Source organism: Oncorhynchus nerka, linkage group LG27 (genome assembly GCF_034236695.1).
Source record: "Oncorhynchus nerka isolate Pitt River linkage group LG27, Oner_Uvic_2.0, whole genome shotgun sequence".
Lineage (NCBI taxonomy): Eukaryota > Metazoa > Chordata > Actinopteri > Salmoniformes > Salmonidae > Oncorhynchus > Oncorhynchus nerka.
Genome location: NC_088422.1, coordinates 5,278,211 through 5,300,332, shown reverse-complemented (window position 1 = coordinate 5,300,332; position 22,122 = coordinate 5,278,211). Strand labels below are relative to the sequence as shown.

The 22,122-nt window shown below is 44.1% G+C and overlaps 1 protein-coding gene across 1 annotated transcript in view; it reads right to left on the bottom strand.

Moving 5' to 3' along the window:
- The window catches only part of LOC115122973 (phosphatidate cytidylyltransferase 1-like), a 69,191-nt gene that overhangs the window by 9,523 nt on the left and 37,546 nt on the right, over positions 1–22,122 (bottom strand). The window contains exons 6-11 of the mRNA XM_065011117.1: positions 15,643–15,701; positions 11,557–11,639; positions 9,615–9,702; positions 4,196–4,264; positions 3,543–3,695; positions 2,329–2,448 (exon numbers count right to left, since the gene is read on the bottom strand). Of these exons, the coding sequence (XP_064867189.1) occupies positions 2,329–2,448; positions 3,543–3,695; positions 4,196–4,264; positions 9,615–9,702; positions 11,557–11,639; positions 15,643–15,701 (572 nt within the window). The remainder of the gene's footprint in view (positions 1–2,328; positions 2,449–3,542; positions 3,696–4,195; positions 4,265–9,614; positions 9,703–11,556; positions 11,640–15,642; positions 15,702–22,122) is intronic.

Sequence of the window (22,122 nt, the reverse complement as noted above, 5' to 3'; positions counted from 1 at the left end):
ACTACAGAGAAGGTCCTGACAGGAGAGAGAGAGAGAGGTTACTACAGAGAAGGTCCTGACAGGAGAGAGAGAGGTTACTACAGAGAAGGTCCTGACAGGAGAGAGAGAGAGGTTACTACAGAGAAGGTCCTGACAGGAGAGAGAGAGAGGTTACTACAGAGAAGGTCCTGACAGGAGAGAGAGGTTACTACAGAGAAGGTCCTGACAGGAGAGAGAGAGAGGTTACTACAGAGAAGGTCCTGACAGGAGAGAGAGAGAGAGGTTACTACAGAGAAGGTCCTGACAGGAGAGGAGAGAGAGAGGTTACTACAGAGAAGGTCCTGACAGGAGAGAGAGAGAGGTTACTACAGAGAAGGTCCTGACAGGAGGGAGAGAGAGAGGTTACTACAGAGAAGGTCCTGACAGGAGAGAGAGAAGTTACTACAGAGAAGATCCTGACATGAGAGAGAGAGGTTACTACTGAGAAGGTCCTGACAGAGAGAGAGAGAGAGGTTACTACAGAGAAGGTCCTGACAGGACAGAGAGGTTACTACATAGAAGGTCCTGACAGGACAGAGAGAGGTTACTACAGAGAAGGTCCTGACATGAGAGGGAGAGAGAGAGGTTACTACAGAGAAGGTCCTGACAGGGGAGAGAGAGGTTACTACAGAGAAGGTCCTGACAGGAGAGAGAGAGAGGTTACTACAGAGAAGGTCCTGACAGGAGAGAGAGAGAGGTTACTACAGAGAAGGTCCTGACAGGAGAGGGAGAGAGAGAGGTTACTACAGAGAAGGTCCTGACAGGACAGAGAGAGGTTACTACAGAGAAGGTCCTGACAGGGGGGAGAGAGAGAGAGAAGTTACTACAGAGAAGGTCCTGACATGGGAGAGAGAGAGAGGTTACTACAGAGAAGGTCCTGACAGGAGGGAGAGAGAGGTTACTACAGAGAAGGTCCTGACAGGGGGGGGAGAGAGAGAGAGAGAGAAGTTACTACAGAGAAGGTCCTGACATGAGAGAGAGAGAGAGGTTACTACAGAGAAGGTCCTGACAGGAGGGAGAGAGAGGTTACTACAGAGAAGGTCCTGACATGAGAGGGAGAGAGAGAGGTTACTACAGAGAAGGTCCTGACAGGACAGAGAGAGGTTACTACAGAGAAGGTCCTGACAGGACAGAGAGAGGTTACTACAGAGAAGGTCCTGACAGGAGAGAGAGAGAGAGGTTACTACAGAGAAGGTCCTGACAGGAGAGAGAGAGAGAGGTTACTACAGAGAAGGTCCTGACAGGAGAGAGAGGTTACTACATAGAAGGTCCTGACAGGAGAGAGAGAGGTTACTACTAGGCTTGAGCAGTATAACATATTTGGAAATACCCACGAGATGGTTTTTCAAGACCGTTGAATACTATTTCTTTCAAGTTTTTCAATTCATTTGAATATGAAGTGAATTCCCGCAGTCAACTTGTACAACTTCATTAGGAGATTAAAGTAGGTTGCATCCTTCATGTCGCCTGTTACAATAACTTTACATTATGAAGCTTCACCGCAGGTTCCCAGAACGGCAGCCAGTCGCGTGTTCATCGTAACGAGCATAACGGGAGTCCAAAGCGTCGAGTCTCGTGTGGCGCAATCAGGTGATTAAGTTACACTTGTATGTTATTCACTACTAAATGTTTACCATCAGATATCTTAAGAACTGTCTAAGATGTGCTATACTCTCCGGCTGTGATTTTTGGTTTACTTGTTAGTTAGCTATGGTAAGTGGGCTGAATTCAAAATCAGGCGAAGGGCTTTCTGCCGTGTTGGAGAAGACAAAGCGCTCTGGATTGGTTCTACACGGCTGCCATTTTGTCCCGGTGCTTCCTACTAGTGTTTGTTTTCCCTCCTCTCTTCTCCGTGTACACATGCTGCTCTTCCTTCAGAAAAGCATGCATAAACAACTTGTAAATTTCCACACTCACCGAAAATGTTTACTAGCTATACTTGTATAACTTTATGAGCTGGATTTGCCTGTCTGCAATTAGTTGGTTCGTTTTCGCTTCGTTAGCATTTAGCTAAAAAGTGTTAATGAGAACTCAAAAAAATGTCTTTTTTTGTGTGTGTGTATTTAGTGCCCCCTATAGTGTACTATGCTGGAAATACCGTAAACCCCGGGATGGCAGAAGAACAGTACGACAATCTGGATACCGCCCAAGACTACTTACAGACAAATCATCATGATTATGTCTTTAAGGTATCCATGGAAACAATCCTACACAAATATTTAGTTCATTAAACAAGCATAGCCAAGCGTAGGCCTTTGTGTGTGTGTGTGTGTGTGTGTGTGTGTGTGTGTGTAATGTCTCTGTTCTCACTTTAATCTTGAACGCTCGTTTGAATCCACTGGCGAAGAATCCTCCAAAAGGACCAATGAGAGAGCCGAAGGTGGAGAGAGCCACGCTGTGGATCTGGTATGGGTAGATGGTCACCGTTTTCTGTACAGACAGACAGACAGAGAGCCAGACAGAGAGGCAGGCAGACAGACAGACAGGCAGACAGAGAGGCAGACAGACAGTGGGAGGCAGAGAGGCAGGCAGAGAGGCAGAGGCAGGCAGACAGACAGTGGGAGGCAGACAGACAGAGAGGCAGAGTCAGACAGAGAGGCAGACAGAGGCAGACAGACAGAGAGGCAGACAGACAGACAGACAGAGAGGCAGAGGCAGGCAGACAGAAAGGCAGGCAGACAGACAGAGGCAGACAGAGAGACAGACAGAGAGGCAGAGGCAGGCAGAGGCAGACAGAGAGACAGACAGAGAGGCAGAGGCAGACAGGCAGACAGACAGAGAGGCAGACAGAGAGGCAGACAGAGAGGCAGACAGGCAGACAGACAGGCAGACAGACAGACAGGCAGACAGACAGAGGCAGACAGAGAGGTAGACAGAGAGGCAGACAGACAGAGGCAGGCAGACAGTGGGAGGCAGACAGACAGACAGACACTTTAGCATTTCCCTTGGATTCATTGAAACAAGCACAACTATTTAGTTGTAACCAGCTAGTAAGTAAATGTTTGAGCAACATGTAGTAAAATACAATTAAGCATCGATCATGTCTAGTACACACAACAGCAGGTCTCTCAGACTTCCGTTCTCACCAGGCCAGAATTAGGATGCCTGTATTACTGATCTTTTTTCCACTAATTGGGTCTTTTGACCAATCAGATAAGCTCTTTTTTTTTGCCCAGAATTGGACTGCCTGTGTAAAACTCAGCCTAAGAACACAAAAGTTTGCCTCGTGTCTAAGCCATCCAGGACCAACAGGAAAGGCACACTACTTGTCAGAGCAGGTGAGCCCAGGACTGCTGTGATTTAACAGAGGTAGAATGAGACACTCAGCCTAGAGGTGCTGCCCTTCTATGACCAGATAACCTTTGGCCCTGGTGGCAAAATCCCCCAAAACATTCCCAAATGCCACAGCTTTGCCCAGTTAGAGGACTTCTGGGACCAGCAGAGAATAAGATGTTAGGGAATCCCCCAAACAGGATTTCTGTGGGGGGGGGGGATGAAATTTACAACTGTAAAGGTCCCCTTACCCATCTGAGGATGCTCTGGACAGTGAAGGGCAATGTGTACTCGTGCATCACGAAAATGTCCGAGGGTTCACACTCCGCAGTGAAACGGTTGGTCTCACTGTTGTATTCCACGGGACAGACAAAGTACTGGAACTGAGCTAGCAGGTATGCCAGCTAGCAGGAGAGAAGAAACACACAAATGTTATTCCATACCATTACCATGTTATTAAACTTTATTCCATACTAGTACCATGTTATTAATCTTTATTCCATGTTATTAATCTTTATTCCATACTAGTTCCATGTTATTAATCTTTATTCCATGTTATTAAACTTTATTCCATACTAGTACCATGTTATTAATCTTTATTCCATGTTATTAATCTTTATTCCATACTATTACCATGTTATTAATCTTTATTCCATGCTATTACCATGTTATTAATCTTTATTCCATGTTATTAATCTTTATTCCATACTAGTACCATGTTATTAATCTTTATTCCATACTAGTACCATGTTATTAATCTTTATTCCATACCATTACCATGTTATTCATCTTTATTCCATGTTATTAATCTTTATTCCATGTTATTAAACTTTATTCCATACTATTACCATGTTATTAATCTTTATTCCATACTAGTACCATGCTGTTTTACTGTAATACTCACTATGAATCCAAAGACCAGGGTTCCAAAGAACCCTCCTATGAATCCCTCCCACGTCTTCTTGGGAGACAGCTGTAATAAATAACAACAACAATAATAATAATACTAATACATTTCATTTTTAACGCGTGTTATGATCATTATTTCACTTCACGGAGGTATTTTTTTTTTTTTAAATGCATAAATCGATTTTAAAATGGCAAATTCTACTTCCTGAACTGAGTGACTAGGAAACTGAATTGTGGCGTCGAATAGAGACAGATACAGGAACAGAGGCCATCTTTCAAACAGGAATGACAGTGTTTCACACTATGGGTGAGACAAATGAAACATTTTGTAAAGAGAAAAAAAAAGTAAAAAAATAATAATAATTTAAACGATAAGAATCATAAAATGCCACATGAATTCAACAATGCAGATGGTTAACGTCACGCTTCCCGCGGAGATAGAAAATGGTATAATTTATACTGCTGGTTCTCTTGCTTTTCACGAGAGTGGTGCCATGTCAGCTTGTTGTCGTCATCCAGTCGCAAGTCAACAAACCAGCACTAGGCTACAGTCAGAGTTACAGCCTCCCTGTTCCAAGTTATGAAGAGATATCTAGGCTAATCAATGGAAGATTGAATTAAAAATGACAGAACTAAATGAGAAGGACAGGCTACAACACCAAGGAGCCATCAGGAAGACTGCTACTTATTCATCTGAACGGAGTTATTTACTGTAGGATTCGGGACGGGGAGAAAACGCACAGTTGAAGTTATGTAGTCTCAATTAGCCTAGCTAACGTTAGCTGGCTAGCTACTCTCGGTTTTTATTTTTTATTTCACCTTTATTTAACCAGGTAGTCAAGTTGAGAACAAGTTCTCATTTACAATTTCGACCTGGCCAAGATAAAGCAAAGCAGTTCGACAGATACAACGACACAGAGTTACACATGGAGTAAAACAAACATACAGTCAATAATACAGCATAAACAAGTCTATATACGATGTGAGCAAATTAGGTGAGAAGGGAGGTAAAGGCAAAAAAGGCCATGGTGGCAAAGTAAATACAATATAGCAAGTAAAACACTGGAATGGTAGTATTGCAATGGAAGAATGTGCAAAGTAGAAATACAAATAATGGGGTGCAAAGGAGCAAAATAAATAAATTAATTAAATACAGTTGGGAAAGAGGTAGTTGTTTGGGCTAAATTATAGGTGGGCTATGTACAGGTGCAGTAATCTGTGAGCTGCTCTGACAGTTGGTGCTTAAAGCTAGTGAGGGAGATAAGTGTTTCCAGTTTCAGAGATTTTTGTAGTTCGTTCCAGTCATTGGCAGCAGAGAACTGGAAGGAGAGGCGGCCAAAGAAAGAATTGGTTTTGGGGGTGACTAGAGAGATATACCTGCTGGAGCGTGTGCTACAGGTGGGAGATGCTATGGTGACCAGCGAGCTGAGATAAGGGGGGACTTTACCTAGCAGGGTCTTGTAGATGACATGGAGCCAGTGGGTTTGGCGACGAGTATGAAGCGAGGGCCAGCCAACGAGAGCGTACAGGTCGCTATGGTGGGTAGTATATGGGGCTTTGGTGACAAAACGGATTGCACTGTGATAGACTGCATCCAATTTGTTGAGTAGAGTGTTGGAGGCTATTTTATAGATGACATCGCCAAAGTCAAGGATTGGTAGGATGGTCAGTTTTACAAGGGTATGTTTGGCAGCATGAGTGAAGGATGCTTTGTTGCGAAATAGGAAGCCAATTCTAGATTTAACTTTGGATTGGAGATGTTTGATATGGGTCTGGAAGGAGAGTTTACCGTCTAACCAGACACCTAAGTATTTGTAGTTGTCCACGTATTCTAAGTCAGAGCCGTCCAGAGTAGTGATGTTGGACAGGCGGGTAGGTGCAGGCAGCGATCGGTTGAAGAGCATGCATTTAGTTTTACTTGTATTTAAGAGCAATTGGAGGCCACGGAAGGAGAGTTGTATGGTATTTGATGCAGTCAAGACAGGGGGGACCATGTACACTGAACAAAAATATAAAACATGTAAAGTTTTGGTCCCATGTTTCATGAGCTGAAATAAAAGATCTCAGAAATGTTTAATACTCATTAAAAAAAAATATTTCTCTCAAAATGTTGTGCACACATTTGTTTTACATCCCTGTTAGAGATCATTTTATCATTTGTCAGGATAATCAATCCACCTGACATGTGTGGCAAATCAAGAAGCACGATCATTACACAGGTGCACCTTGTGCTGGGGACAATAAAAGGCTACTCTAAAATGTGCAGTTTTGTCACACAACACAACGCCACAAATGTCTCAAGTTTTGAAGGGTTGTGCAAATTGGCATGCTGTGACTGCAGGAATTTCCATCAGAGCGGTTGCCAGATAATTTATTGTTAATTTCTCTACCATAGGTCACCTAATTTGAGAGAATTTGGCAGTACGTCCAACCGGCCTCACAACAGCAGACCACGGGTAAGTAAGCAACGCCAGCCCAGGAAGTCCACAACCGGCCTCACAACAGCAGACCACGGGTAAGTAATCAACACCAGCCCAGGAAGTCCACAACCGGCCTCACAACAGCAGACCACGGGTAAGTAATCAACACCAGCCCAGGAAGTCCACAACCGGCTTCTTCACCTGCAGGATCGTCTGAGACCAGCCACCCAGACAGATGATGGGTTTCACACAACAGAATCTCTCCCTCATCCAGTACAGCTCTGGATAATAAAGTATAACTATTTTAATCAATATCCTCCTACTAAAGTTACAGCATTGTGGCATTAGGTTTTTGTAAAAAAAAATATATATATATATATATTTATACTAGTACACACACTGAGAATACACATATATATATATTTATATAAAAACCCTTTATGATGATCGGAACCTGTTAGTGGTAGTTTTATGATAACATTTAAATCACAGTGCAGTTAAAAAAAAAAAAACTGTTTTTCAGGTTGGGTATTTTTATTTAAATGTTTAAGAATCCCAATTTAATTTATAAGTTTTAACTTTTAAACGTTCACACCCCTATTTCGCAGTGTTTCAACACAGTGATGACATTGCGTTTCCACCCAGCCCACCCTGGCCTATAACAGGGTGTGTGAGTAACAGGGTGTGTGTGTGTGTGTGTCCATCCTAACCCAGATCTGCATGTGACTCAACTCCAATGGGAAAGGAAAAGGTCATGTATCTGTCCTGTGGCTATACTGAAAAATGTCTGACTGTTTCTCAGTGTGTGTGTGTGTGTGTGTGTATACTAGTATAAATCATTTTACTATTTTAATACTATCATACATTTTCTGATATCTGGATATTTTAAATAAGTTGTGATTTTTTAAAACTTACATTTTGTAACCTGAGCTGAGCCCTATTTCTGCCAGCCAAGATTCGGTAAGTTATAGCAGCCCAAAAAAATGTATCATCAATTCAAAACAGTGGCGGTCTTGAATGGAGTAGCTTACAGAAGCTAGCTAGCTAGCTAGGCTAACGTTACATGTGGCGGTCTTGAATGGAGTAGCCTACAGAAGCTAGCTAGCTAGCTAGGCTAACGTTACATGTGGCGGTCTTGAATGGAGTAGCCTACAGAAGCTAGCTAGCTAGCTAGGCTAACGTTACATGTGGCGGTCTTGAATGGAGTAGCCTACAGAAGCTAGCTAGCTAGCTAGGCTAACGTTACATGTGGCGGTCTTGAATGGAGTAGCCTACAGAAGCTAGCTAGCTAGCTAGGCTAACGTTACATGTGGCGGTCTTGAATGGAGTAGCCTACAGAAGCTAGCTAGCTAGCTAGGCTAACGTTACATGTGGCGGTCTTGAATGGAGTAGCCTACAGAAGCTAGCTAGCTAGCTAGGCTAACGTTACATGTGGCGGTCTTGAATGGAGTAGCCTACAGAAGCTAGCTAGCTAGCTAGGCTAACGTTACATGTGGCGGTCTTGAATGGAGTAGCCTACGGAAGCTAGCTAGCTAGCTAGGCTAACGTTACATGTGGCGGTCTTGAATGGAGTAGCCTACGGAAGCTAGCTAGCTAGCTAGGCTAACGTTACACACTACACTTTCTCCCCCCCAAACAGATTCATTTTAAAAAACCGCCTACCTGTTGGTTGCACGTTGTAGCATACTCCTTCATTATTTTCACTTTTAATTCTGTGATTTTATTTTCATCTGTATTAGTGAACTCCTGCTACACATGACGCCTCTGACTGTGAAGTTAGTCACTTTGATTGGCCAACGTACAACATACTGGAAACAACAAGCTTCATGGTACCGGTCTGTTGTTTTAATTGGGTCACGAGTCATTAAAAACTATATTGAAAAAGTTTGTTTTTATTTAAATGAATAATTTGAAATGTCATGATATATCCTTGTATAACAATGTCACATGGATATTTTATGGATATATTTACTTTTTAGAAAAAGTATGTCTGTGTTCAAATATGCCTACATTTACAGGCCTACCTGTGCCAGAAAAACATCCCCCAGAACCACCGTTACCAGCCGGTACCGTTGACACCAGGCAGGATGGAAAAAACATCCCCCAGAACCACCGTCACCAGCCGGTACCGTTGACACCAGGCAGGATGGAAAAAACATCCCCCAGAACCACCGTCACCAGCCGGTACCGTTGACACCAGGCAGGATGGAAAAAACATCCCCCAGAACCACCGTCACCAGCCTGTACCGTTGACACCAGGCAGGATAGAAAAAACATCCCCCAGAACCACCGTCACCAGCCGGTACCGTTAACACCAAGCAGGATGGATCCATGGACGGATGCTGCTTACGCCAAATCCTGACTCGGCCATCAGCGTGACGCAACAGGAACTGGGATTCGTCGGACCAGGCCATGTTTTTGCTCTCTTCAATGGTCTAGTGTTGGTGTTGCCGTGCCGACTGGAGCAGTTTCTTCTTGTTTTTAGCTGTTAAGAGAGGAACCCCGTTGTGGTCTTCTGCTGCAATAGCCAATCAGTGACGAGGACCGTCAAGTTGTGCGTTCCGAGATGCCGTTATTCACCTGTTAGCTTGCACGCAGCTTCCCATTCTCCTTCGATCTCTCATCGACGAGCTGTTTTTCGCCCACAGGACTGCTGCTGACTGGATGTTTTTTTTTGTTTGTCGCATCATTCTAGGTAAAACCCTAGACACTGTCGTGCGTGAAAAGCCTAGGAGGGCTGCCGTTTCTTAGATACTGGATCTGGCACGCCTGGCACCGACGATCATATCACCCTCAAAGTCGTTTAGGTCACTAGTTTTGTCCATTCTAATGCTCAATCGATCAGTAACTGAATGCCTCGATGCCTGTCTGCCTGCTTTATACAGCCACGTGACTCACTGTCTGTAGGAGCCATCCATTTTGGTGAACGAGGGTGATGTACCTAATAAACTGGCCACTTGGTGTATAATATAATACAATATACAGTAAATGTACCTTAATGAGTGGTGTTCTGCCAAAGAAGAAACCAAACAGGTAGGCCATGATGTCATTGCAGATCACTATGGAGACAGGGACGAGGAACCTGGAAAACAACGGTCAAACACACGTCAACTCCAACAGAAAAACAACATTCAAACGTCAACTCCAACCTAACAGAAAAACAACATTCAAACACACGTCAACTCCAACCTAACAGAAAAACAACATTCAAACGTCAACTCCAACCTAACAGAAAAACAACATTCAAACATGTCAACTCCAAGAGAAAAAAAACATTCAAACGTCAACTCCAACCTAACAGAAAAACAACATTCAAACACATGTCAACTCTAACCTAACAGAAAAACAACATTCAAACACACGTCAACTCCAACCTAACAGAAAAACAACATTCAAACACGTCAACTCCAACCTAACAGAAAAACAACATTCAAACACGTCAACTCTAACCTAACAGAAAAACAACATTCAAACACGTCAACTCCAACCTAACATTACCTTTACATTTGACCACCGAGCATCTTGAGCTGAGGGCTGACTACCATAGAGCTGAGGGCTGACTACCATAGGGCTGAGGGCTGACTACCATAGGGCTGAGGGCTGACTACCATAGAGCTGAGGGCTGACTACCATAGAGCTGAGGGCTGACTACCATAGGGCTGAGGGCTGACTACCATAGGGCTGACTACCAGAGAGCTGAGGGCTGACTACCATAGAGCTGAGGGCTGACTACCATAGGGCTGACTACCATAGGGCTGAGTGCTGACTACCGTAGGGCCCAGCGCTAACTACCGTAGGGCTGACTACCATAGGGCTGAGGGCTGACTACCATAGGGCTGACTACCATAGGGTTGACTACCATAGGGCTCAGTGCTGACTACCATAGGGCTCAGGGCTGACTACCATAGGGCTCAGGGCTGACTACCATAGGGCTAACTACCATAGAGCTGAGGGCTGACTACCATAGGGCTGACTACCATAGGGCTGAGTGCTGACTACCGTAGGGCCCAGCGCTAACTACCGTAGGGCTGACTACCATAGGGCTGACTACCATAGGGTTGACTACCATAGGGCTCAGTGCTGACTACCATAGGGCTCAGGGCTGACTACCATAGGGCTAACTACCATAGGGCTCAGTGCTGACTACCATAGGGCTGACTACCATAGGGCTGAGGGCTGACTACCATAGGGCTGACTACCATAGAGCTGAGGGCTGACTACCATAGGGCTGAGGGCTGACTACCATAGAGCTGAGGGTTGACTACCATAGGGCTGAGGGCTGACTACCATAGGGCTGAGGGCTGACTACCATAGGGCTGAGGGCTGACTACCATAGGGCTGAGTGTTGACTACCGTAGGGCCCAGCGCTAACTACCGTAGGGCTGACTACCATAGGGCTGAGGGCTGACTACCATAGGGCTGACTACCATAGGGTTGACTACCATAGGGCTCAGTGCTGACTACCATAGGGCTCAGGGCTGACTACCATAGGGCTGACTACCATAGGGCTCAGGGCTGACTACCATAGGGCTAACTACCATAGGGCTCAGGGCTGACTACCATAGGGCTGACTACCATAGGGTTGACTACCATAGGGCTCAGTGCTGACTACCATAGGGCTGAGGGCTGACTACCATAGGGCTGACTACCATAGGGCTAACTACCATAGGGCTCAGGGCTGACTACCATAGGGCTCAGGGCTGACTACCATAGGGCTGACTACCATAGGGCTCAGGGCTGACTACCATAGGGCTCAGGGCTGACTACCATAGGGCTAACTACCATAGGGCTCAGATGGTGAAATCAGACTACTACAGTATCAGTGAAGAGAAGCAGACTACTACAGTATCAGAGAATCCGACTACTACAGTATCAGTGAAGAGGAGAGAAGGGACAGGTTTCTGGGCGCGTTGTGTTTGCTGTGTGTGTCTCTTACCAGATCATTCCTTCAAACAGGTTCTGGATGACCAAGTGAGACTGAGTCACCACTATCAGTAGGGTAACATGGGTCCACGCAAACTGCAGGGGTAAACCACACACACAGTTAGCCATGGGGAATGTAGCCTGACCACTCACAATAACAATGTTGGTAGGTAGAATGCAGATAGGCAGACAGGCTATAGAAATACAGTATCTAGATACAGAAATACAGTACATAGATAGGCAGGCAATATAGATATAGAAATACAGCACTAGACAGGCAGGCAATATAGATATAGAAATACAGCATCTAGACAGGCAGGCAATATAGATATAGAAATACAGCATCTAGACAGGCAGGCAATATAGATATAGAAATACAGCATCTAGACAGGCAGGCAATATAGATATAGAAATACAGCATCTAGACAGGCAGGCAATATAGATATAGAAATACAGCATCTAGACAGGCAGGCAATATAGATATAGAAATACAGCATCTAGACAGGCAGGCAATATAGATATAGAAATACAGCATCTAGACAGGCAGGCAATATAGATATAGAAATACAGCATCTAGACAGGCAGGCAATATAGATATAGAAATACAGCATCTAGACAGGCAGGCAATATAGATATAGAAATACAGCATCTAGACAGGCAGGCAATATACAGATCTAGACAGGCAGGCAATATAGATATAGAAATACAGCATCTAGACAGGCAGGCAATATAGATATAGAAATACAGCATCTAGACAGGCAGGCAATATAGATATAGAAATACAGCAGGAGGGAGCTGTATAGTAGGGTTCCCCAATAGGAGGGAGCTGTATAGTAGGGTTCCCCAATAGGAGGGAGCTGTATAGTAGGGTTCCCCAATAGGAGGGAGCTGTATAGTAGGGTTCCCCAATAGGAGGGAGCTGTATAGTAGGGTTCCCCAATAGGAGGGAGCTGTATAGTAGGGTTCCCCAATAGGAGGGAGCTGTATAGTAGGGTTCCCCAATAGGAGGGAGCTGTATAGTGGGGTTCCCCAATAGGAGGGAGCTGTATAGTAGGGTTCCTCAATAGGAGGGAGCTGTGTAGTGGGGTTCCCCAATAGGAGGCAGTTGTATAGTGGGGTTCCCCAATAGGAGGCAGTAAGCTGTATAGTAGGGTTCCCCAATAGGAGGGAGCTGTATAGTGGGGTTCCCCAATAGGAGGGAGCTGTATAGTAGGGTTCCCCAATAGGAGGCAGTAAGCTGTATAGTAGGGTTCCCCAATAGGAGGGAGCTGTATAGTAGGGTTCCGCAATAGGAGGCAGTAAGCTGTATAGTAGGGTTCCCCAATAGGAGGCAGTAAGCTGTATAGTAGGGTTCCCCAATAGGAGGGAGCTGTATAGTGGGGTTCCCCAATAGGAGGGAGCTGTATAGTAGGGTTCCCCAATAGGAGGGAGCTGTATAGTAGGGTTCCCCAATAGGGGGGAGCTGTATAGTAGGGTTCCCCAATAGGAGGGAGCTGTATAGTAGGGTTCCCCAATAGGAGGCAGTAAGCTGTATAGTAGGGTTCCCCAATAGGAGGCAGTAAGCTGTATAGTAGGGTTCCCCAATAGGAGGGAGCTGTATAGTAGCGTTCCCCAATAGGAGGCAGTAAGCTGTATAGTAGGGTTCCCCAATAGGAGGGAGCTGTATAGTAGGGTTCCCCAATAGGAGGCAGTAAGCTGTATAGTAGGGTTCCCCAATAGGAGGGAGCTGTATAGTGGGGTTCCCCAATAGGAGGGAGCTGTATAGTGGGGTTCCCCAATAGGAGGGAGCTGTATAGTAGGGTTCCCCAATAGGAGGGAGCTGTATAGTAGGGTTCCCCAATAGGGGGGAGCTGTATAGTAGGGTTCCCCAATAGGAGGGAGCTGTATAGTAGGGTTCCCCAATAGGAGGCAGTAAGCTGTATAGTAGGGTTCCCCAATAGGAGGGAGCTGTGTAGTAGGGTTCCCCAATAGGAGGCAGTAAGCTGTATAATGGGGTTCCCCAATAGGAGGGAGCTGTATAGTGGGGTTCCCCAATAGGAGGGAGCTGTATAGTAGGGTTCCCCAATAGGGGGGAGCTGTATAGTAGGGTTCCCCAATAGGAGGGAGCTGTATAGTAGGGTTCCCCAATAGGAGGCAGTAAGCTGTATAGTAGGGTTCCCCAATAGGAGGGAGTTCTCAACGTTTTTTGGGCAAAAAATAAATATATACACAGTACCAGTCCAAAGTTTGGACACACCTACTCATTCTAGGGTTTTTCTTTATTTTTACCATCTTCTACATCGTAGAAATAATAGTGAAGACATCAAAACTATGAAATAACACATATGGAATCATGTAGTAACCAAACAATGTGTTAAACAAATCTAAATATATTTTAGATTCTTCAAAGTAGCCACCCTTTGCCTTGGTGACAGCTTTGCACACTCTTGGTATTCTCTCAACCAGCTTCACCTGGAATGCTTTTCCAACAGTCTTGAGCGCTTGTTGGCTGCTTTTACTTCACTCTGCGGTCCAACTCATCCCAAACCATCACAATTGGGTTGAGGTCTGGTCATTGTGGAGGCCAGGTCATCTGATGCAGCACTCAAATAGCCCTTACACAGCATGGAGGTGTGTTTGGGGTCATTGTCCTGTTGAAAAACAAATTATATTCCCACTAAGAGCAAACCAGATGGGATGGCGTATCGCTGCAGAATGCTGTGGTAGCCATGCTGGTTAAGTGTGCCTTGAACTTGAAATAAATCACTGACAGTGTCACCAGCAAAGCACGCCCACACCATCACACCTCCTCCTCCATGCTTCACGGTGGTAACCACACATGCGGAGATCATCTGTTCACCTACTCTACGTCTCACAAAGACATGGCAGTTGGAACAAAAAATCTCAAATTTGGACTTCCACCGGTCTAATTGCCATTGCTCATGTTTTCTGGCCCAAGCAAGTCTCTTCTTATTGGTGTCCTTTAGTAGTGGTTTCTTTGCTAGCAATTCGACCATGAAGGCCTGATTCACACAGTCTCCCCTGACCAGTTGATGTTGAGATGAGTCTGTTACTTGAAATCTGTGAAGCATTTATTTGGGCTGCTATCTGAGGTGCAGTTAACTCTAATGAACTTATCCTATGCAGCAGAGGTAACTCTGGGTCTTCCTTTCCTGTGGTGGTCCTCATGAGAGCCAGTTTCATCATAGCGCTTGATGGTTCTTGCGAATGCGCTTGAAGAAACTTTCAAAGTTCTTTAAATTTTCTACATTGACTGACCTTTATGTTTTAAAGTAATGGTGGACTGTCATTTCTCTTTGCTTATTTGAGCTGTTCTTGCCATAATATGGACTTGGTCTTTTACCAAATAAGGCTATCTTCTATATACAACCCTACCTTGTCACAACACAACTGACTGGCTCAAACACATTAAGGAAAGAAATTCTACAAATTAACCTTTAACAAGACACACCTGTTAATTGAAATGCATTCCAGGTGACTACCTCACAAAGCTGGTTGAGAGAATGCCAAGAGTGTGCAAAGCTGTCATCAAGGCAAAGGGTGTCTACTTTGAAGAATCTCAAATATAAAATATATTTCATTTGTTTAACACTTTTTTTGGTTACTACATGATTCCATATGTGTTATTTCACAGTTTGATGTCTTCACTATTATTTTACAATGTAGAAAATAGTAAAAAAATTAAGACAAACCCTGGAATGAGTAGGTGATTCCAAACGTTTGACTGGTACAGTATATATTTATTTTATTATTTTCGTTGTTGGATATTAAAAAAAATAAAAGAAATCACCAGGAAATCAACTCAAATTGATTTTAATTTAGGAAATCTGATCCAAGTATTCCCAAACATAAAAGAGGTGATCGTACCCCAACGTTATAAAAGTTTGAAATTATTCTGTTTTTTTGTCAAAATACCATATCCCCGTTTGGTGATTCTTGCTGTCAATTTGCACTGTAGAAATGATTTAAAACCCATGTTCCAGCCACCTGACCATCCGTGGCTGGATGTAGTTGGGGAACCCTGCTGTACGGTACGGCACGCAGAGTACCAGGATGTTAGTCAGTCAGTGGTATCCAGGGTTACGTGACTCATACACACCATGTAAAACTGCAGGCGGTAATGCTTCTTCACTAAACTCAGAACAAACATGCAGAAACCTGTGAAAAATCAAATAACATGCGGTCAGTTTCTCTGCAAAGGATGGAGGGAAAGAACAACATCCTCATCATCATCATCATCATCATTCCACAGCCCCCCCCCTCTTTAATCTGTCGCAGTGGGGTATCAATAGGGATGTGCATCTTTTGAGACAATTTGATATACATGGACTCCATTACCATACAGGAAACTAAGAGGTTTACATTTGAAAACAATTCAGTGAATCATTGAGAATCAAAATGTGGCATTTATTTGTTGCAAAAAAAAAAACCACATTTCTTTTCAAGTTCAAATCAGCTGCTGATGGGAAACTCTCGGGCTGGATACGTCTGAGCTGACGTGTGTGTGTGTGTGTGTGTGTGTGTGTGTGTGTGTGTGTGTGTGTGTGTGTGTGTGTGTGTGTGTGTGTGTGCGTGTGTGTGTGAGAGAGAATGATGTACACTGCGTGCACATTTATTAGGCAAGTGAGTATTCTGATCTTATCATTGTTTCTATGCACATTTTCCAACTCCAAAACCATATGAACTTGAATGAATCATTTTCAGGTGATATGCAATGTATTTGTGTATTGAGGGAGGGTGTGGTTAAAGTGAATAACGCCTTATATCAAAAGGTGTGCGTAATTATTAGGCAAGCTTCATTTACCTCAGGTAAAAATTCATTTTAAAAAATGGGACAAAAAACAAATACTGAAAAGTCAATAAAAAAAAATAAAAAAGCATTTCAGACGGATGCAACACTCTTGAAATAGCTAAACTATTGAGGCGTGACGACTGGACAATCAAACGTTTTGTTGCGAAATGTCAACTGGGGGCCGCAAAAACCAACGCATGGAGAAGAAAAGGAGCAAAATGAACTGCAGAAGAATTAACCGTCAAGCTACCAGGAACCCATTATCCTCCAGCGCCAACATAGTCCAGAACGGCAACCTACCTGGAGTGTCCTGAGGTACAACCTACCTGGAGAGTCCTGAGGTACAACCTACCTGGAGAGTCCTGAGGTACAACCTACCTGGAGAGTCCTGAGGTACAACCTACCTGGAGAGTCCTGAGGTACAACCTACCTGGAGAGTCCTGAGGTACAACCTACCTGGAGAGTCCTGAGGTACAACCTACCTGGAGAGTCAAGAACTACAACCTACCTGGAGTGTCCTGAGGTACAACCTACCTGGAGAGTCCTGAGGTACAACCTACCTGGAGAGTCCTGAGGTACAACCTACCTGGAGAGTCCTGAACAACAACCTACCTGGAGTGTACAAGGTATCAAAAGCTCAGAGACATGACTAAGGTCAAGAAGGCTGAAACACGACCACCACTGAATAAGATTCACAGGTTGAAGCGTCAAGACTGAAAAAAAATCTTCAGGTATTTCTTTGCCCAAAAGGTATTTTATGGACAGATGTAATGAGAATGACTCTTGATGGACCAGATGGATGGGACCGTGGCTGGATCAGTAATGGACACAGGGGCACCACTTTGAGTCAGGCGCCAGCAAGGTGAAGGAGGGGTACTGGTATGGGCTGCTATCATTAAGGATGAGGTAGTTGGACCTTTTCGAGTTGAAGATGGACTGAAACTCATCTCCCAAACCTACTGCCAGTTTCTGGAACATTCTTTCTTCAAGCAGTGGTACAGGAAGAAGTCCTCAGCATTCAAGAACGCCATGATCTTTATGCAGGACAATGCTCCATCACACTCATCCCAGTACTCCACTGCTTGGCTAACCAGCAAGGGCCTCAAAGATGCCTGAATAATGACTTGGCCCCCTTTCTCTCCCGACTTAAATCCTATTGAGAACTTGTGGGGCCCTTCTCAAAATGTGAGATTTACAGTGAGGGAAGACAATACATCTCTTTGAGCAGCATTTGGGAGGCGGTGGTTGCTGCCTCAGCGAAAGGTGTTCGCGAACAAAGCAAGAAACTGACAAGACTCCATGGATGGAAGGCTCATGGCATTAACAGAAAAGGCAGCCATATCGGTCATTTAATATTTTTGAAAGGCCAATTTTTTTTTTTTACATTTAATTGTCATTTGGTATAACTTATTTGTTACCCTTACTCTAAAAATTGAGAATAAACAAGCGAGTTGGGAGAAATTATTTTTGGTATTTAGTTGCCTAATAATTGCGCACACTTATATATTCCCCTGAGAAAGACATCACTCACTTTTCCTTTGTTTAAACATTCCGGTTTGAGGTTCAATAACATTTTGGATTGACTAAAACCATTGTGTTCGTTCAACAATACAATGAATCGTGAGGAATACAATTTGTCTAATAACTGTGCACTCAGCGTATATCTATGGTGTAGGTATCTGATTTGAACCATAAAGGAGACTACCACCCCACTACTACCAGATTAGAGCCATATAGGAGACTACCACCCCACTACTACCAGATTAGAGCCATAAAGGAGACTACCACCCCACTACCAGATTAGAGCCATAAAGGAGACTACCACCCCACTACTACCAGATTAGAGCCATAAAGGAGACTACCACCCCCATCAGATTAGAGCCATAAAGGAGATTACCACCTCCATCAGATTAGAGCCATAAGGGAGACTACCACCCCCATCAGATTAGAGCCATAAAGGAGACTACCACCCCCATCAGGTTAGAGCCATAAAGGAGACTACCACCCCACTACTACCAGATTAGAGAGATATAGGAGACTACCACCCCACTACTACCAGATTAGAGCCATAAAGGAGACTACCACCCCCATCAGATTAGAGCCATAAGGGAGACTACCACCTCCATAAAGGAGACTACCACCCACTACTACCAGATTAGAGCCATATAGAGACTACCACCCCCACTACTACCAGATTAGAGCCATATAGGGAGACTACCACCTGACCACAGATTAGAGCCATAAAGGAGACCACTGCAGATTAGATTAGAGCCATAAGGGAGACTACCACCCCCATCAGATTAGAGCCATAAGGGAGACTACCACCCCCATCAGATTAGAGCCATAAGGGAGAATACCACCCCCATCAAATTAGAGCCATAAGGGAGAATACCACCCCCATCAGATTAAAGCCATATAGGAGACTATCACCCCCATCAGATTAGAGCCATAAGGGAGAATACCACCCCCATCAAATTAGAGCCATAAGGGAGAATACCACCCCCATCAGATTAAAGCCATATAGGAGACTACCACCCCCATCAGATTAGAGCCATAAAGGAGACTACCACCCCACTACCAGATTAGAGCCATAAGGGAGACTACCACCCCACTACCAGATTAGAGCCATAAGGGAGACTACCACCCCCATCAGATTAGAGCCATAAGGGAGACTACCACCCCCATCAGATTAGAGCCATAAGGGAGACTACCACCCCCATCAGATTAGAGCCATAAGGGAGACTACCACCCCCATCAGATTAGAGCCATAAGGGAGAATACCACCCCCATCAGATTAGAGCCATATAGGAGACTACCACCCCCATCAGATTAAAGCCATATAGGAGACTACCACCCCCATCAGATTTTTGGTCATTGTAGCCTATGTGTTTTGTATCCCCACTGTGGTTCTGAAATCACCATCCCCCACTAATTAACGTGTCATTTTTGCAGATTAAGTGTTTGAGCTAGTCATGCATCAATATTTATTCTTTACAAATGAGCTATGACATACCGAATGTATATTTAGCAAATTTTGGATTTCACCCGCCCCATCACAAAAAAAATATGGTTTTGATTGTTTGGAAGTTTAATGGAGAGATCTTCTCTGACTTCGGCCATGAAATTATAAACTTTATCTAAAAACGACCATCGGGGACAGTATCGGTGAATCGTTACATCCTTAGCTATTAACCAATCAGTCACTGTATAAGGCCTGATGATCGTAACAGCGAGAGGTTATACACAGTCACATGACATTCCCTGCTCTATTGAATGAACGGGACATCACATTGTCTTTTTAAAACTGGAATCGTTAAATTTGGTCAAACTGTCCGTTTGGGATAATTACGACCAAGATGCTACGAACAACAAACACTATTTTGTTCCCTCGGACATCGTCGCGTGTAAAATGTATTTTATCAAACTGCTATACACTCCTCTCCTCTGTTTACTAATAAAGGTGTTGTGGTAAAGAGTGGTGCGGGTTTCCTCAAAATGAGAATTCGATCTTTAAACATTTTACACAGCGAACAAAGCAACCTCAGAAAACTCCATTGGATTTTTTAAATTAAAATTTTACTATTCAACTAGGCAAGTCAGTTAAGAACAAATTCTTATTTTCAATGTCAGCCTAGGAACAGTGGGTTAACTGCCTGTTCAGGGGCAGAACGACAGCTTTGTACCTTGTCAGCTCGGGGATTTGAACTTGCAACCTTCCGGTTACTAGTCCAACGCTCTAACCACTAGGCTACCCTGCCGCCCAAGTGTGATTGAAGAGCTATAGATTTGTAGCCCCGGTCCCAAATCTGTTTGTGTGGTCTTGCTAAACCGATATTGCCAATGTCACGCCGAGTTGTCAAGAAAGCACAAACAGATCTGGGACCTGGGCTAATAGAACTCAATTCGTGACTCGTTTCAAATATGCAGAGGGAGTTGAAGAGAGAACACAAAGAAGGCTGTTGTATAAAACACCTGTCTCCGGATTACATTGTCAAACAAAGGGCAACCGTGGCATCCGTGACAGAGAGGGAGAAGCGAAAGACAGTCTAGCTAGCTACATTTTCAGATATACGTTTCAAATTTTGTCAGAAAGTCATTCTCATTGCAAGTTAAAGTGTACTGTTAGCTAGCTAGCTAACGTCAGCTGGCTAGCTAACGTCAGCTGGCTGTCTCGCCACACATGTGAATCCATAAAGAGATGGGTGAAGCTAAAGGCTTAAGAGGGTGTGAACGGGTGCAGACAAAGAAGAGCTCTCCAGTAGGTGTACCAAAACATTCAAGGGCCATTTTCTCAAAAGTGGGGTTACAAGTTTATCAACTTTCAAAGCAGAATTACTTTCCCATTTTTCCTCAACTGCAGTGTATGATAAACCATTTTCTCTCTCTGAGTCTCTACTTCTATCTAATGTAAAAATTTAAAATAAACACTATTTCAAAATGTTGCTACATAAAACCGAATCGAGACGGTCGGTCACATTTGTGCTGAAGGTGTCGATTAAAACCCTCATTTGTGTGTCGGGTTTCGCCACATAATGCAAGCAGCCGATATGAGATCCCCTAGGAATCACACTCCAGCCAGGGTATTGAGTCGCCGGGCAGATTTAGTCTGTTCAGCAGAGCTGTGGATTTTAACTGGCTGTGACAGGCAGTCACACTCCAGCCAGGCTCAAATCAAAAGACACTCCAAGGCCTGTATTCACAAAGGCTGTGTTTACATTGGCAACCCAAATCAGATCTATTGGCAGATTTTTCAGGGAATGTGTAAACAGCAACACCAACAAAAAAACTGTTGGAATTTGATCTTCCAAGCTGCAGGAAGCTGGAGGGAGAAAGGAAATGTTGTCATGCAGTCACCTAACTAGCTAACACACCAATAAGGTAAGGAAGGAGGGAAACTGACAATAGTGGTCTGTTTCTTAATGGTTATAACGGAAGTGCTCTTTGACCCGAGTCCATAGGCATCTGAGAAACATACTTTTATAGCCCTGTTAGTTAATCACCAACTGCAGTGTGTAGGCACTTAGTCAGTCCAGTAGTCAAATGTTTCATGTCGGCCTTGTCCTTACAATAAAACTACCCAGCAAACAGGGGACGTCCTAAGGACGTCCAGGGGAACATGACACAACCTCCCGATGTTCCGCGACTCATTTTTTTTGTTTGCAGGGTAAGTAGCTAGCCCAGAGGTTTGCAAGCGTTTTTTGGTCCGTGACCCCATTTTGATACACAAAAATAAAAAAAATAGTGTAATCAACAGCCAATGATAACTTAAAAAAAATAAGAATTGGGACGATGACAGGCTTGGCAGTGCTTTTGATGGAATTTCAATCTGAAGACAGTATGGTTTGAAGTGACTGAAACGCATCAGAAAGGTATTGAGAAGTTCACCAGATGTTGATTAGAAAATAAAAGATCATCGTCAATTTCGGAGTAATTTCCTGGTCTTGTCCACTGGGGTTCTGAAGGCTTGTGGACATTCTGTAGAGAGAATCCAGGTGAAAGCTATGATCCCTTATTGATGTCACCGAAATCCACTTAAAATCAGTGTGGATGAAGAAGGATTTTTAAGCCTCGAGACAGCTGAGACGTGGATTGTGTATGTGTGCCATTCAGAGGGTGACTGGGCAAGACAAAATATTTAAATGCCTTTGAACAGGGTATGGTAGTAGGTGCCTTTGAACAGGGTGTGGTAGTAGGTGCCTTTGAACAGGGTCTGGTAGTAGGTGCCTTTGAACAGGGTCTGGTAGTAGGTGCCTTTGAACAGGGTCGGGTAGTAGGTGCCTTTGAACA